At 62.7% G+C, this 14,195-nt stretch overlaps 1 protein-coding gene across 1 annotated transcript; it reads left to right on the forward strand.

Moving 5' to 3' along the window:
• Positions 1–4,775: 4,775 nt before the first annotated feature.
• Positions 4,776–13,537, forward strand: PTMA (prothymosin alpha). Its single transcript, XM_067002604.1, has 5 exons — positions 4,776–4,935; positions 8,863–8,934; positions 9,640–9,733; positions 12,157–12,230; positions 12,638–13,537. The coding sequence occupies exons 1-5, from the start codon at positions 4,891–4,893 to the stop codon at positions 12,683–12,685; spliced, it is 333 nt and encodes a 110-aa protein (XP_066858705.1). The 5' UTR covers positions 4,776–4,890; the 3' UTR covers positions 12,686–13,537.
• Positions 13,538–14,195: the final 658 nt, after the last annotated feature.

A 14,195-nucleotide genomic window follows, 5' to 3' on the forward strand; every position in this document is an offset into this window, starting at 1 on the left:
AAAGCGACGGAGGGGGAGCGGTGATTTATATCTCTCCGGAGGAATTCTTCTTCCCAGGGCCGCCCCGAGCGCCAAACCGCCGCCAGGTTCAGCTGAGTTTCTAATCTGAATATTCATGAGCCAGTAATTAATTCTCTCAGATAACAATCCAGATTCGGGGTTGGTTTGGTGAGAGTGTGTGTGTGTGTGTGTGCGTGCGTGCGCGCGCCTCCTCCCAGGTGTGCAGACGCGGCGAGGAGGGACGAGAGGAGCGAGCGGTGGTTCGCCACGTGGCCGTCCCCGCTGGACGACGTCCCCCAGCACCCCATGGCCCGTGGGGACACCCCACTGGGGACAGCAGGAGGAATGGGGACAGAGGACAGCGTGCTGTGTGCCGGGGTGCGGTCCCTGCCCTGCTGCATGTCCAGCCCTGGGTGAGCACAGGGATGTTTTCCCTCCTGCTAAGCAAATTGCAAAGACCTCGTGTTTGCAAAGCACTGGGAGAGGCAGGGAGGGAGAATCCGGCCTTGCCTCCTCCCTCCCTTTCTTTTCTTTTAAATCTCTTCTGTGCAGCACTTTTAGCACCGGGGCAGGAGCCCTGAAGAGCGAAACTCCACCTCTGGCACTGGGAGCCAGGCGGGGTGTGGGTGTGTAATCGCGGTGTGACGGGCCCTGAGCCTGATCCGTGGTGTTGCACACTTGGGCTTGAAGTCAAAACTGACCTTCAAATGGAGGGGGTGGACAGAAAAATAATTAAAAAAAAAAAAGAAAAAAGAAAGGGAAACAACTGCTTCTCAGCTTTACCAAGCCCACCCGTCTCATCCCCCTGCCTCCAGGACAGGCTGCCCCCATGCCCTGCTCACCCTTCCCTGGAGAGAAAGGCAATAATCAGCTTTGCTGCCTTGAAACCCGGCCGGCAGGCAGCTGGGCAGGGAAGGACAGGGCTCTGAGCACTGGCTCTGGTGGCACGGTGCCACCACCACGGTGTCCACCGTTGTCCCCCAGGTCATGTCACCACCCTACCCATGGGCAGGAGCAGAAGCAGTAGCACCAGGGGGTTTTGATACCGTCAGCCTGGCCCTGGCAGCTGTGGGACACAGAAAGGGTGTTACCGTGCCACGGCCCCAAGCTGGTGGCTCCCTGCAGCCATGGAGAAGCCACGGAGCACCTTGGACATCAAGGGACCGTGGTGTCACCGCCTGCTGGGGTCAGGGCACGGTCCCTCTCCCACATCCTCCACTCCCTGCGGATGCTCATGCTCAGAAGCCTGACAGGGACGTTTGTGGGACCACGCCACGTCCCTGCAGAGCAGCCGAACGTCCCACGTCCCGCCGAGGGAGCCCAGCAAACATCCCCCGGGTCGGTTAGCGCGGGGCCGGGAAACGCCAGTGAGTCAGAGCCCTGTTTTGTAACGCCGGGGCAGAGCGCGTGTAGGAGCAGGGATGGCCGTGAGCTCAAGTGTGGGGCCCGCCTGGGCCTTTTGCAATCCTCTGGGGAAAGGCGAAGGCTGTGTCTCCAGCTCCTAATTAAAGGCGCCGCAGAGAGCTGCTCCCGTCCCTGTGCGGCTCGCGGGGACGCACGGAGGAGGTCGGCCCCGTCCGGGCCGTGGTGGCCGGCGCTCCCCAAGCACAGCCTCTGCCTCCTGCGGCAAGGTCTCCGCCGTGGCCCCCACATCTCACAAAGATGCTTCTGGTACCCGTGGGACACGGGGCCGCCTGCCCCCTTGCCCTTCGGGGCACAGAAGGTGACACAGCCAGGATGTCATCTCCGCTGGCTTCACGTCCCGCATCGCCAGCCTGACCTAGAAACACCACCGCGTCTCGTGCCGGAGCCCGGCGATGCTGCAGGCTCATCCCTCTGTTTTTTCCAGAGCGGCTGAGTGACAGTCGCCCCTCCCCTGCCTCTCCGAAGAGCGTAATGAGAATTTCCTCCGAAGGAGCAGCTTGCCGCGATGAAATAATCGCCCCAGCAGCAGGATCTTTGCCGGGGATTAGAGAGACAGCTACTTGCTGAGCTAGGGAAACGGCCGGCGAGGAGGGAAAACTCCGACCGCCTCCTCCGGCACCTCCGCTCGACCGCCAGAGCCATCGCCTCCCGCAGACGACGACGGAGCAGGGCCAAGATCCCGGGCAGAGCTCAGCCCTGGAAACTTCTGTCCCGCTGCCGGGGCACTTTTGCAAAGTCCCCTTCAGCCTCCTCCTTTTCCTCCTCCTCCTCCTCTCGCCGCAGCCCATGGAGCCGCTCCCCAGCCTGGCGGCAGGGAGGGGTGGAGGAGAGGTGAAGCGGCAGCGGCTGCCTTTTACAGGCAACAGTTCTTTTTTTTTTTTTCTTTTTTCCCTTGTTTCTTTTTGGACTGCTGAGGCATAAAATGCCAAGCGCTGGCTGCCTCCCTCCGCCTCGCATGCACCAGCCGGGCTGTCCCGCTACGGCCGCGGCTCCGCGCCGCTTTCCTGCGCAGTTTTGCTTTCACTCCGGGCTCGGTTCTCTCCCCACCACCCCCTGCCTTCTGTGGGATCCTGGCGTGACCGTCCCTCGAGGATTCCCAGTTTTCTTCCCCAAACATCCCACACCGCTTTTTTTAACTCTTCCTCTCTATTCCAAGTGTTTTCGAAACGTGGGAATCGAGCCCAGAGGAACATCCCTTGTTCGCAGAGAAGGCACGCGCTAAAGCCAAGTTAGAGCAGAAGTGCTTTATTTAGGGCCAGGCTTTTTTTTTTTTTTTTTTAATTATTTCCTTTCCTCTTTCGGACGCAGAGACCCAGCGGCCTCCAGCCTCCGCCTCGGCCGTGGCAGAGGGCGCTGCTGCCTCCAGCAGCGAGCAGATGTCCCAGGGCGTGCGTGCGGCCCCGTCCTTCGCCCGGGCACGTGGAGGAGGCCCCGGCCCCTCTCCTACGCAGCGAGGGAAGCCCTGGCCCGAGGCTCCGAGGGTTGGAGGCCACAGCCTCGAGGTCCTTGAGGCCTTGACCCCGCGGAGGCTGCCTCGATCCCGTGAGGTGAAGGACGCCGAGGCTGAGGAGGGAAGTCCTCCATGGTGTTAATGGGCACCACCTAGCCCGTGTGTACGACTGCGTCGCGTGGGGGGGGGACACTTGGGCCACTTGAGGCCCTTTTAGCCTCAACGGCCAGCTACGGGGCGCGTGTGAGGGGACGAGGTGGGAGAGGCTGTGAGGCTGAGAGCCTCCATGCCTGCCTCCACACAGCGTGAGGGCAGTCCTGGGGCTTCTCCAGAGCCTCCCTTGAGCTGGGGAAGGAGCCGGGGGAGGCCCAGCCCGCCCGCAGGCAGGAGAGGCGCAGCCCCTGCCCTCCCCCGGGGGTCGCGCCCCGCGCCCCCTGCCAGCCATTCCCAGCTCCGCTCCAAAATCCCGCCGCGAGCCCCCCTCCGGGTTTTCAAACCTACTCCGTTTTAGACAGGCAGGCGCCCCAGCCAATAAGAGGCCGCAAAGCGTCAGCACAGCGTTCGCTCGGCGATGCCGGCCAATCCGCATCGCGCGGGCCCTATATCCCGCCCTCCGAGGACAAGTTCTGCCGACTTGTGCCCCGGCCTGGCGGCCATGTTGAGTGTGGCAAAGGCGCTCCTCCGTCTGGGGGCTCTTCCCTCACCCCCTTACCCCTTCCTCCGCGCCCCTCACACCGGGGACCACTTAGCTGCTGCTCCGCCGTGCCCGCGGGGCTGTCGGTGGCCGCGGAGCGGCTCTCGGAGAGCTGCGGAGCCGTGCGGTTGCCCCGCGAAGGGCTCCCGGCGCCATCTTGAGTGTGGCAGAGCGCCCTCACTCAGCGCGCCGGTGCCCCGTTAACAAGCGGGAGCCCGGGGCAGGGGGGGCAGCCCCGGTCCCCGGTGCCGGGTGCGGGCAGGAGGGGGGTCCCGCAGCCGGTGTACCGGCGGGCAGCGGAGGGGGCAATGCGGGAAAGCACCCGCTGCGTGCCCAGCCTTGAGCCCGCAAACGCTGTGCGTGTGCGAGGCGGGGGTGACAGCGGGGCTGTGAGGCGGGCCGTGTGGTGTTTTTCCTCCCTTTTTTAAGTGGAAAATAAGCAAATCGCTGGGAATCCCGCATTTCTGCGCGGCTCCCCGCCCCTGCTCCCCCCCTCACCCCCCCCATCCCCACCCCCGCTCGGCGGTGGCGGCGTTGGGGCAAACTTTCCCGAGAGAGGACCCGAGGGGAGCTCCCAGCCCAACCGAGGGAGGGGGGCAGCGACCCCCGGAGCACCCCCCTAGGCGGGCTGAGGGCGAAGGACCGAGTTTTTTTTGGGGGGGGGGGGGGGCAGCGCCGTTCGCCCCGCATTGCTGCTCTTTATTATTATTATTTTTAACTCTCCTTCTCTTTCCGCCCTTCCGAGCACGCCTCCCGCCCCTCCGCAGGGGCTGAGGAGGAGGAGAGGGGGGGACACGGCCACACAGCACCACACACAACCGCGCGCACACGCGCAACGGGGGCCGCCCGCCGCTCCCCGCCCGCCGCCACCGCCTCACACGGCGGGGCCCGGGGCGGGGAGGAGGAGGAGGAGGAGGAGGGGGAGGGCGGCGGGGGCGGGGGCAGAGCGCGAGCGGAGGGGGCGTGGCCAGCGCCGAGCGGAGGGGGAGGGGGGCGGGGCGTGGCCACGCCGCGCCTCGCCCACGCTGAGGCCGGGCGCGAACTCATCGCCGCAGTGACACCGCGCGGCGGCGGCGGCGGCGGCTGCCTCTTTAAGCGGCCGTGCCCATTGTTTGCGCCGCGGCCAATGGGCGGCGGCGGCGGCGGCGCGGGCGGCCAATGGGAGCGGCGCGGGGCAGCGCGCGCGCCGCCCCCGGCTCTATAAAAGGGCCGGCGGCGCCGCGTGAGTCCCCACTGGCTCGCGCAAAGCCATCTTGGCATTGTTCTGCCCGCGCCGCCGCCGCCCGCGCCGCCACAGCCCCGCGCCCCGCACGCCCCCGCCATGTCCGACACGGCCGTGGACACCAGCGCCGAGATCTCCGCCAAGGTGAGCCCGCGCCTCCCCCCCCCCGCCCGTTCCGTTCCCCCCTCCTCCCCCCCCCGCCCCTTATTATCATATTTTTTAAATTTTTTTTAACAATTTCGCTTTTTTGCTCATTTCGCTTTTTTTTAAAAAAAACGCTATTTTTTTTTTTAAAATTCGCTCCTTCTTGCCGTTCTTTCTCCGCTTTGAAGTTTACCCGGTGCCCCCCCCCTCTCCACTCCCACCCCCCCCCACCCCCCCCTTCCCCTCCGCCGCCGCTCGGTTCCGTGGCGGAGCCGCCGCGCGGAGCTCCCCGCGCCCGTTTCTTTGTCTCCGGCGTGCGGGAAACGTGCTCGCCCCGCCGCCCCGGGGCTGCCGGCCCCGCTCCTGCCCGGCCCCGGCCCCAGCCCGCCGCCGGGGGGGAGCTCCGGGACTCGCTGGGTGATGGAGGAGGAAGGGGGGGGGGGTACCGAAGGAGGGAGGTGGTGGTGGGGGGGGGGGGACCGGTCCCGGTAGCCGGCCCCGGCGGGGGGCTGGCGGCTGACAGCGCCGTCAAACTTGAGAGCTGCTGTGCTGGGGGGGGGTCCCGAGGGGGGGTTTGTGGGGGGGTTTGGTGCCGTGGAGGTGCTCCCCCCCCCGAGGAGGAGGAAGGGGGGGGTGTTGTGGAGTTGGTGCTGGAATACGGGGGGGGGTGTTTAGGGTTTGGGGTGCGGAGCCCCCCCCGTAAAGGAAGGTTTTGGAACCGCAGAGCTGGTTCGGGAGGCGCTGGCGGAGCCGTCCCGTCGGGGGCCCTCTCGGTACGGAGGGGGAGACTGGTTTTGGGGGGGGGGGGGGGGGGGAGCTCCGGCCCGGCTCCCGGCAGCGGGGCTGGCTCGGCGGGGAGCGGCTCTCCCGGGAGGCCCCGGTGCGGCTCCCGGCGGCCGCCTTTGTCTGGCAGCCGCGGCGGAGCGCCCGTCCCCCGGGGGCCGCGGGGAGCCGGGCGGGCTGAGCTCCTCGACGGGAAAGTTGCGGGGGAAGCCGGGCTCGGAGGAGGACGGGGGGGAGTGGGAAACGGGGACCGGGGGCGGCCGTGCCCCGGGGGACCGCCGCGACCCGGCCGCTTACCGGGCACCGGGGGGGGGGGTAAAGCGCGGCTGGAGGTGAGCAAGAGGGGGAAAAAAACCGTAACGGAAGGAGGGGGGGGGGGTAAAGGAAAAAAAAAAACCAGCCACCGAGCACCGGGTTTTGTCGGATTTCGATTTCACTTCTGTTTCCCGCTCCGCCCGCCGCCCCCGCTCCGGGACCGGTGCCGCTCGCACCGAGGGGGCGCCCAGGCGGGTCCCCCCCCCCCCCCCCCGGGAGGGGGCAGAACCGGGGCCAAGCTCTCCGTTAACCTTCCCCTGCCCTTTACCGGAGGAAGGGGCTCAGCGTCGGGGGGGGGTGTTTAAAACCCGTGGCTCGGCAGCAAGGTGACCCGCTCCGGTTACCGGGGCTGGCGGCGGGGCACCGGGCCGGCGGGGAACAGCAACGACGGCTCCGTCCCGGGAGGCGGGGAAGGGAAAAGGGGAGGCGGGGGAGGGCCGGGCGGGGGGGGGGGGGGTCCCCGCCCTGCCCGGGCGGCGGCTCCGCGCCGAGCGCCGCCCCCGGCCGCTGCCGCCGCCGCCGTGCCGCGGGGCGCCCACCACGTGCGGCCCCGAGCGCCGCGCGGTGCCCCCTGGGAGCCGGAGTCCTCTGGGGGACTACAACTCCCGGCGTGCCTCGGGAAGGTGGGGAAGTGGGGGGGGGGGGCGTGGGGGGGGGGTGCAGCCGGGGCCCGGCGCGCTGGCGGCCGGCCAATGAGAGGGCGCGGAGAGTGGCGCGCGCTTTTGAAAGGCGGGAGGGCGCGTGGCGGCGCGCGCGGGGCCCCCTGCTGGCGGGAGTTTGGGGGCCGCGGGTGGCGCCGCGCCGCGGACAAACAGGCTGGGCGCGCCTTTAATTAGAGGCGCCGGCAATTAGCTGAAGAACTCCCGGTGGGTGCGCGGGCTCTGGTCGTGCAGAGGGTGCCGGGCACGTGTTTGTTTGTTTGTTCCCCCCCCCCCCCCCCCCCCCCTTATCCGGGGGAAAGGGAGGCGCTGTGGGCTCCCTGCGGTGATGCCGTTAGCGTGGGCTTCGTGCCCTAGCGTCCCGGTGGGCGTTAAGCTGGGAACGTCTTCGGCGGCCCAGAAAAGGTCAGGGCTGGAGATGCGTCCAGCTGGAGTGCCCAGGAATGAGGTGTTCCTTGACCAGCACGGCTTACTGTTTGTAAGCGGCTCCTTTTCAAGAGATTCATCGGTCACAGCGAGACGTGGAAACTCTGACTGCTCGATGCGCTCAGTGTTTAACTTTGGAAATGTTTGGTCGCTCTCGTGCTGGAGTGCCTGATGCGAGGTAACAGCTGCAGAACGCAGCGGCGTGGTGGGGCGCGAGAGGTTAAGTGGCCGTGATCGGCCTCTGGGTGGTAGGGGAGCAGAGGTCGGTGGCGGTGTAAGAAGTGATGGAGCTGGGCAGTGTGGAGGAGCTGGCCAGGGATTCGTGTGTGTGATAGAAGCGAGAAGGAGCCTGTTTGTGTTGTGCCCCAGCCTCGTAGGATGCTGATTCGATGGGGCGAGGTTTGATCAACAGGTGTGGTAACCCCGGAGCTGGCTTCAGAAGCAGCGCCCGGCCCTGGCACGCGGCGCTGGGGCAGGGCAGCCTGGGCACCTCCGCCAGCAGCGTCCCTGCGTGCCCCTCCGGTCTGTCCCCGTGCCCGGGCAAACAACCCAGTGGTCTAAAACCCCTGCGCCGCTTACCCTCGGTGGTTTGAGCCCTCCCAAAACAGAGCAGCGTTCGCGGCTCGTACCGGGTGGTGTGTTCCCACGAGGAAGTGACAGCGGCTCAGCAGGAGTGAAAGTGCCCGCAGCGAGCAAGGCGGCCGCAAAGGGCAGGCGGGAGGGGGCGAGGCCGCTTGCCGCCGCTGCTGCAGCGAAGCAGGGAGCTGCCAGCAACTCGAAACACCTCGTGGTCGCTGCTGAAGCCGGCCGTGTGGCTGTTCTGGCCTTGGGGAAGGGCCTCTCTGCTTTCCTTGGCTGGGGTAGCGCTTGTGCTGAAGGATCTTGCTCCAGCTGATGGAGGAACAGAAGGGGAGGAGGATGCAAGCAGAGATGCCAGTGTTAAATCCAAGTGTTCTTTATGCGGGAACATAAAGTTGGATCCTCTCAGCCTGTTTGCCGAGCGACTTGGCATGACATTTTGACAGTGATCAATAGCAAAAAAAAAAAAACACACAAGCTCTCGCTCTGCTCATGGTGGAGGCTTGAACCAAAAGTAGCCAGGCCCGGCTCCGGAGCGATATAAAAATAGGCTGCTTCCCCCACCCCATCCTGTTACGCGTAACGCTGTGAGATGGATCCCGGAGTCTCCTCTCTGCCGCTACGAGGAAGACCAGGCGTGTAATGCGCGCCGTATGATTTTCCCCAGGCAGGGCAGAGACCGCAGTCTCTGCTAATGAGTCTCTGGGATTTGTTCCTGCTGTGAAAGCACCGAGCACAGCCGTGGACGTCTGCAGCCCTGGGGCAGCGGAGCCCGTGCGTTGGACGGGGCTGACGGCTCGCCGTGGCATTGCAGGAGCTTGCGTGGACTGTGCTAAGATGGGCAACCAGCCAGCGCCGCTGCTGCTGAGCATATGCAGGCGGCCGGCTCCGTGTGCTCGGGAGCTCGGAGGTGAAACAGAGCAGCCTCTTCTTGAGACAGCTGCGCTCTGGCAAGGCGAGCTCGGATCGAAATTCGCCCCCACGCTCTCGCCTTCCCCAGGAGGAGCCAGAATGTGGCAACCAAATCCCAGGGCGAACCGGTGCGAAGAGGAGCGGGCTCCCGCGCGCTCTAGGACTCTGTTTTTTTTTCCTCACCTGATCCGCACCTTCCCTGACCCAGGCGTCTGGAATCTGGGTGACTCTTCTGCTTTTCTGCTCCTTCCAGGATCTAAAAGAGAAGAAGGAAGTTGTTGAAGAAACAGAAAATGGCAGAGATGCACCGGCCAACGGCAATGCTGTGAGTATGGCTGGGTCTGCAGGGAGAGGCAGCCCTCGCTCCAACGGCTTTTTTTTATTTCCCTTCCCCTTCTTGCTTTTGCTGCAAGCTTGTCCCCAGCCCTGCTTGAGAGGGATCCCCTAGAAACGGCACCGCTGTGCTGTGCGGAGCCGTCGAGGGGTTTCAGGCTGAACAGAAGCTCCTGAGCCTGTATCAGTTGCTGTGTGTGCAGAAAGCAAGGTCTGGGCTCGGACGTCTCGGTCCTTTCCCCAAAAGCCATGCCGGGTTGTATCTGGTGCAGCCTTCTTTCTAGGCACTAGAGAAGGGGGGGGGGGGGGGGGGGGGGGGGGCAAAAAAAAAAGTGTCTTCAGTGTCACAGCCAGTTGAATGGGGAAACATGTTGTGTACAAGCAAACCGGTTGGGTTTCTATTTTTAACGTGCTTGGGGGAATTCACTCGGCTGCATTTTAATGTGTCACAAGAGCCTCTGCAGTCTTTGTCTTGGCCTCCGAGCCGCAGCCCCGAGTTACTATAGACCTGATCCTTCATGCCCGGGCTGTCTGCGTTGTGTGGAGGCAGGCAGGAAGCGAGACGCGCGCCTGGGGCTCCAGCGGGCTGGTGCTTTAGGAAGGAAAGGTGGGGACGTGCGCTTCTGCTGAACATCTCTTCCCCCTTCTCCCTTCCCCAGTGCATTTTTTTTAAGTGATGTTTTGTCTTGCCAAGGAGAACGAGGAAAACGGAGAGCAGGAGGCTGACAACGAAGTAGACGAAGAGGAAGAGGAAGGTGGCGAGGAAGAGGACGAGGAGGAAGAGGGTGATGGTAACTTTCCTTGTTCCCCCTGCCCCCGTCCCACGGCTGCATCCTGGCTGCCAGGCCCCCGGGGAGCCGCGGGCACCATCTCCCCCTCGCGGCGGCCGCGGGGCGGCTCTCGGCAGCCTGGTGCGGTCCTTCCCCGCTCGCCTGAGCCCGCCAGCGCCTGGGGAGTGAAGTCAGCCTTGAATCCCTTCCAGCAGGTTGAGGGCAGATTCCTTCCTCCCTCCTCTGGCCAGACGGCACCGTGCCGCCGCGCTGAATAAGCGCCTTAGCCGTTCCGCGCGAGCAGTAAAACCTGCCCTTGACTCCTGGGATCGCCACAAAACGCGAGCGGGGCGGGATGCAGCCAGCCCTGGCGTGCCTGTGCCTCGGCCGCGGAGGGCGGCTCACCGTGCTGCTGCGCTGAGGGGCTGGTGCCATCCCCTCGTGTGCCGCCTGGATGCTGTGTGCAAGCAGCCGAGGAACCTGCAGCTCAAACTTCCCCGTCCTCCAGTGAAGCTTTTGAGAACCTTCCCGGTCCGCTGTCCTGGGTTTCCCTGCCCTCCCCCTGATTTGGGGTTTTGGGGGCTGTGAGCAGCAATCCAGCAGTGACTTCCCGAACCGCTTCTCACACTCCCCGCTTATTTTTTTCCACCCTCCCTAAGATCTGCTTGGATGAACGACGTTTGTTTATTTTTATCCCCCATTAAGGCTGGAAGGAAACTGTTCTTGTTACACTGGAATGAACTTGAGGCCCTTGATGAGCTGTTACTAGGTTAATCCCCCGTGAATTTTCGGTTAAGTGCTGACCTACTAACCTGGCGGGTAGTTTTGCGGGAGAGGGCCAGGGCAGATGGGGTTGGAAATCAAATAAACATCAGACCAGCACCTTTTGGGGCAGAATGTAAGCGGGGAAACCTGCCTCCGGCAGGGCGGTGCTCTGCTCCTGGCTTCTTGCTGCCCTCTGTGCCCTTTGGGGGCAGTTCTGCCAGAGGAGCTGGGAGTGGTGGCCCTGTTTGTCCCCAGGGCCTTTACCCCCGAGGACGGATCGGTGCGGTCCCGATCCCATCTACCTGCAACTCCCCTTCTGGGTGGAAGAAGGGAAGCCTTCCCCTCCCCAGGCAGGGAGGGGGATGCGTGTGCCGCACGCGCATGTGTGCGGGGTGGAAGTGTTGCCTGGATACTGCTGCGAGGAGCCCGGGGAGCCGCGGTCCCGCAGCGCCAGCCCCGCTCTTCCCAGCTGGCAGAGCGCAGGCACAGCTTGGCACCTTCCCCTGGCGGTGCTGGGAGCCTGTACCTCGCTGGGATCCCGTGCAGGATCTGTCCCCGGGCGATCCAAGCCCCAAAACTGCAAATCCGAAGGCAGCGAGCACCGCTTGCATCAGCTTTTTTCCCTACCACTTGTGGGCAAACTCCATCCCCGAGTCGGCCAGCGGAGGGGAGCCCGAGGGTATTTTCTTTCTCCTCACCCTTCTCCCCGTCCCATCTCATAATTTGCTTTGCCTAAAGCAGCTCAAAGAACTAAAAATGCCCCCAATCAGCTTGGTGCCGTCACCTGACGGGCTGGCCGGCCCGGTGCATGTGATGGCCGGCGGGGCGCTGAGCCGCCCGGTGCTGCGAGCTAATCCGGGCCCTTCCCGCGGCGTGGGGCACGGCGGGGCCGAGCATATGCCAGGAGAGGGGAAAGGAGGATGGGCTGACCTTAATCCCCCTCTGCCTGTCTGCGCGTGGCTCGTGTGGCGGTTTAAAGCCAGCTTTACTGGCCTTAGCGCTGGAAGTTTTAGTAGGGTCTCGTGTTATGCAAGGCGCTCTGAGGCAGCCGAGTGATTTTTCTTCCTCGGGGGGCCTCTGTTCTTGCCCCTAACTCCCCAAAACCGGCCAAATATGATAGATTCTTGTTCTGATCCACTGGCCTACTTGAGCTCAAAGTGGGTCAAAGCCCAGAGCTCTCGGCTCATCCTCCTCCTGAGCTGCAAGATAAGTTTGGTAGCGTTTGTTTCCCGTTCTGATAATTAGAAAGTGTTCTGACTCAGAACTAATACGTTCTGGCTCTCTTAACTCATTAAAGATGGACTAATAGCTGCAAAGGGAAGCAGAAGTAATCTGGAGCGGTTAGGCAGAGCAGCCACTAGAAAGAGGTTTCCTTTTTTATTTTTTTTATGCGCTGTGATCTCGGAAGGTGTGGATTTTTTCTATGCTCCTGTTGCCTGTGGTGCGAGTACGGCGTGAGCCTGGCCTCACGCAGCAAAATCCCAATTTTCCTTCTGCTGCTGGGTCAGGTCAGCTGGGGGTTGCCCTCAAACACCCCATCCCCTTGGGTGCCCCCTGCCCTGGGAAGGCAGCTGAGGAGAGGGGGTGCTGGGCCGAGCCAGGATTAAACCCCGAGGAAGGTTGCGTGGTGCTGGAAGCACGAGAGGGGGCTCACGTTCCTCCCCGTCTCTCCCGTGCAGGCGAGGAGGAGGACGGCGATGAAGACGACGAAGCTGAGGGAGCCACAGGCAAACGGGCAGCTGAGGACGACGAGGTAGGCAGAGCAGCCCCGCCGAGCCCCCTGTGTCCCGAGCGGGTTTTGGGGCGGCATCGGCGGGGTCGGAGACGCCCAGGCTGGGTGCCGGGATCCGGATCCTGCCCGAGCGCTTCCTGCTGTGTGCCCCTGGGGGATGCGGCCCAGTTCCATTTATACGCTGGCCTGGTTAGCCAGGTGCTTGCTGTGGTGGCGTGGAGCCCTGCTCATCCTGGGTTTGGGGCCCCAGCGCTGTGGCGTGGGACTGGGCAGGGGCGCTCCGGCCCCCGAGCCAGCTGCGAGAAGTTACCTGCCGCGGGGAACGCTTCTGGTGTTCTGCCGTGTCCCTGCATCAGCAGAGGGACCCGAAATCCCTCTGCCCGCCCGGGTGTTGCCCCCTCCCCTAACGGCTTCCCTTTCCCCCTCAGGACGACGACGTCGATCCCAAGAAGCAGAAAACCGACGAAGATGACTAGGCAGCAAATTATTATTATTTTTTTTTAAATAAGGAGGAAAACAAACCAACAAAAAAGGCCAGCGCGTCCTCTTCACCCTTGGGACCCCCCCCGCCCCCCTCCTTCCTCCCCAGCCCGCCCGACGCAACCACCGCCCCCCACAGCCCTTCCTCCCCTATCCGCCGTGGTCATCCTCACCAAGTAGAGTGAACCCCCGTCCCCGGCCCCCCGGCGCGGCGCTGCCACTCACCGAGCATACCGAAACGATTCGCCCGTTAGCGGGGAGAGAAAACCCCCCTTCCCTTCCCCCCCCCCCAGCCCCGACCCCCCACAGACCCCCTTCCCCCCAGGCACCAAAACTTCAAGGCCCTGCTTTCTTTCTTAAAAGTACTTTAAAGGAGAATTTGTTTGTATTTTTTATTTACATTTTATATTTTTGTACATATTGTTAGGAGGTCCGCCATTTTTAAGTGATCTCGGATTGACCAAAAGGGGGGCTTTGAAGTGTATATCTCTTGTTACCTATCTCTGACTTTACTTGTGGTGTGACCAGGCCCAAACCATTATCTCAAAGGAGAATAAAACAAAACCTTGTAAAAAAAAAAAAAAAAGACAAAAATGCAAAAAAAAAAATTACAATCTTATTCTGAGCATTCCAGTAACTTTTTTTGTGTATGTACTTTAGCTGTACCATAGATCGTGGTTTGTATGAGGTGGCAAGGCCAAAGATAAAAAGGTTTTTCTTTTTTTTTCTGTCTATGAAGTTGCTGTTTATTTTTATTTTTTTTCTTTTTTTGGCCTGTTTGATGTATGTGTGAAACAATGTTGTCCAACAATAAACCGGAATTTTATTTTGCTGAGTTGTCCTAACAAGGCTGCCTCCCAACTGCTGCTTTTTGTTTTAGTTTTCATTTGTTTTACTTTTATTTCTTTACTTCTCCTTCTTTCTGTCCTTTGTTTCTTTGGTTTTGAGTTGGGCTGGGGAGAGTTTGAGAGAGGATAGAGGGGCGTGAAGTGGTGGGGGCTGTGGTTGGGGCTGTGACATCCCCTTTCAGGGCAGGAAAGGCAGTGGGATTTCAGAGGTCTGGAAGTTGCTCTGAAAACTGGGGAGGGGGAAAATATTGCAGGATAGTTCTTGCAATGCCTTCAGGGGGGTGTCCAGCCCTGGGGGAGCAGCTCCTGGGGGCAGCTTAACTCTTGGTGGAGGAGCTGGAGGAGGCTGCGGTGGGGCTGTGGGAGGTGTTGGGGCTCTGTCTGTCTGCTTAAGCACACCCCAAGCTCAGCCTAGCCATCTCGCTTGGCTCCTGACCTTCCAACTAACCTCTCCTCGCTCCTCCAGGGGTTTGGAGCTGAGGGTGACCTGGCCAGGCATGTGGGGAGCATCCACGGAGCCTGCCGGGTGCCTGTGCTGAATCCTTCCCCACCTGCGGCTTGCTCGAGTGTCCCATTCCCCTGCTGAGCTGACCTGTGCCAAAACCTCTCCATCTGTTTCCTTCTCCAGCACTTCTAATCACAGGGAGCAGTGTTGAGA

Source organism: Anser cygnoides, chromosome 9 (assembly GCF_040182565.1).
Source record: "Anser cygnoides isolate HZ-2024a breed goose chromosome 9, Taihu_goose_T2T_genome, whole genome shotgun sequence".
NCBI classification, from domain to species: domain Eukaryota; kingdom Metazoa; phylum Chordata; class Aves; order Anseriformes; family Anatidae; genus Anser; species Anser cygnoides.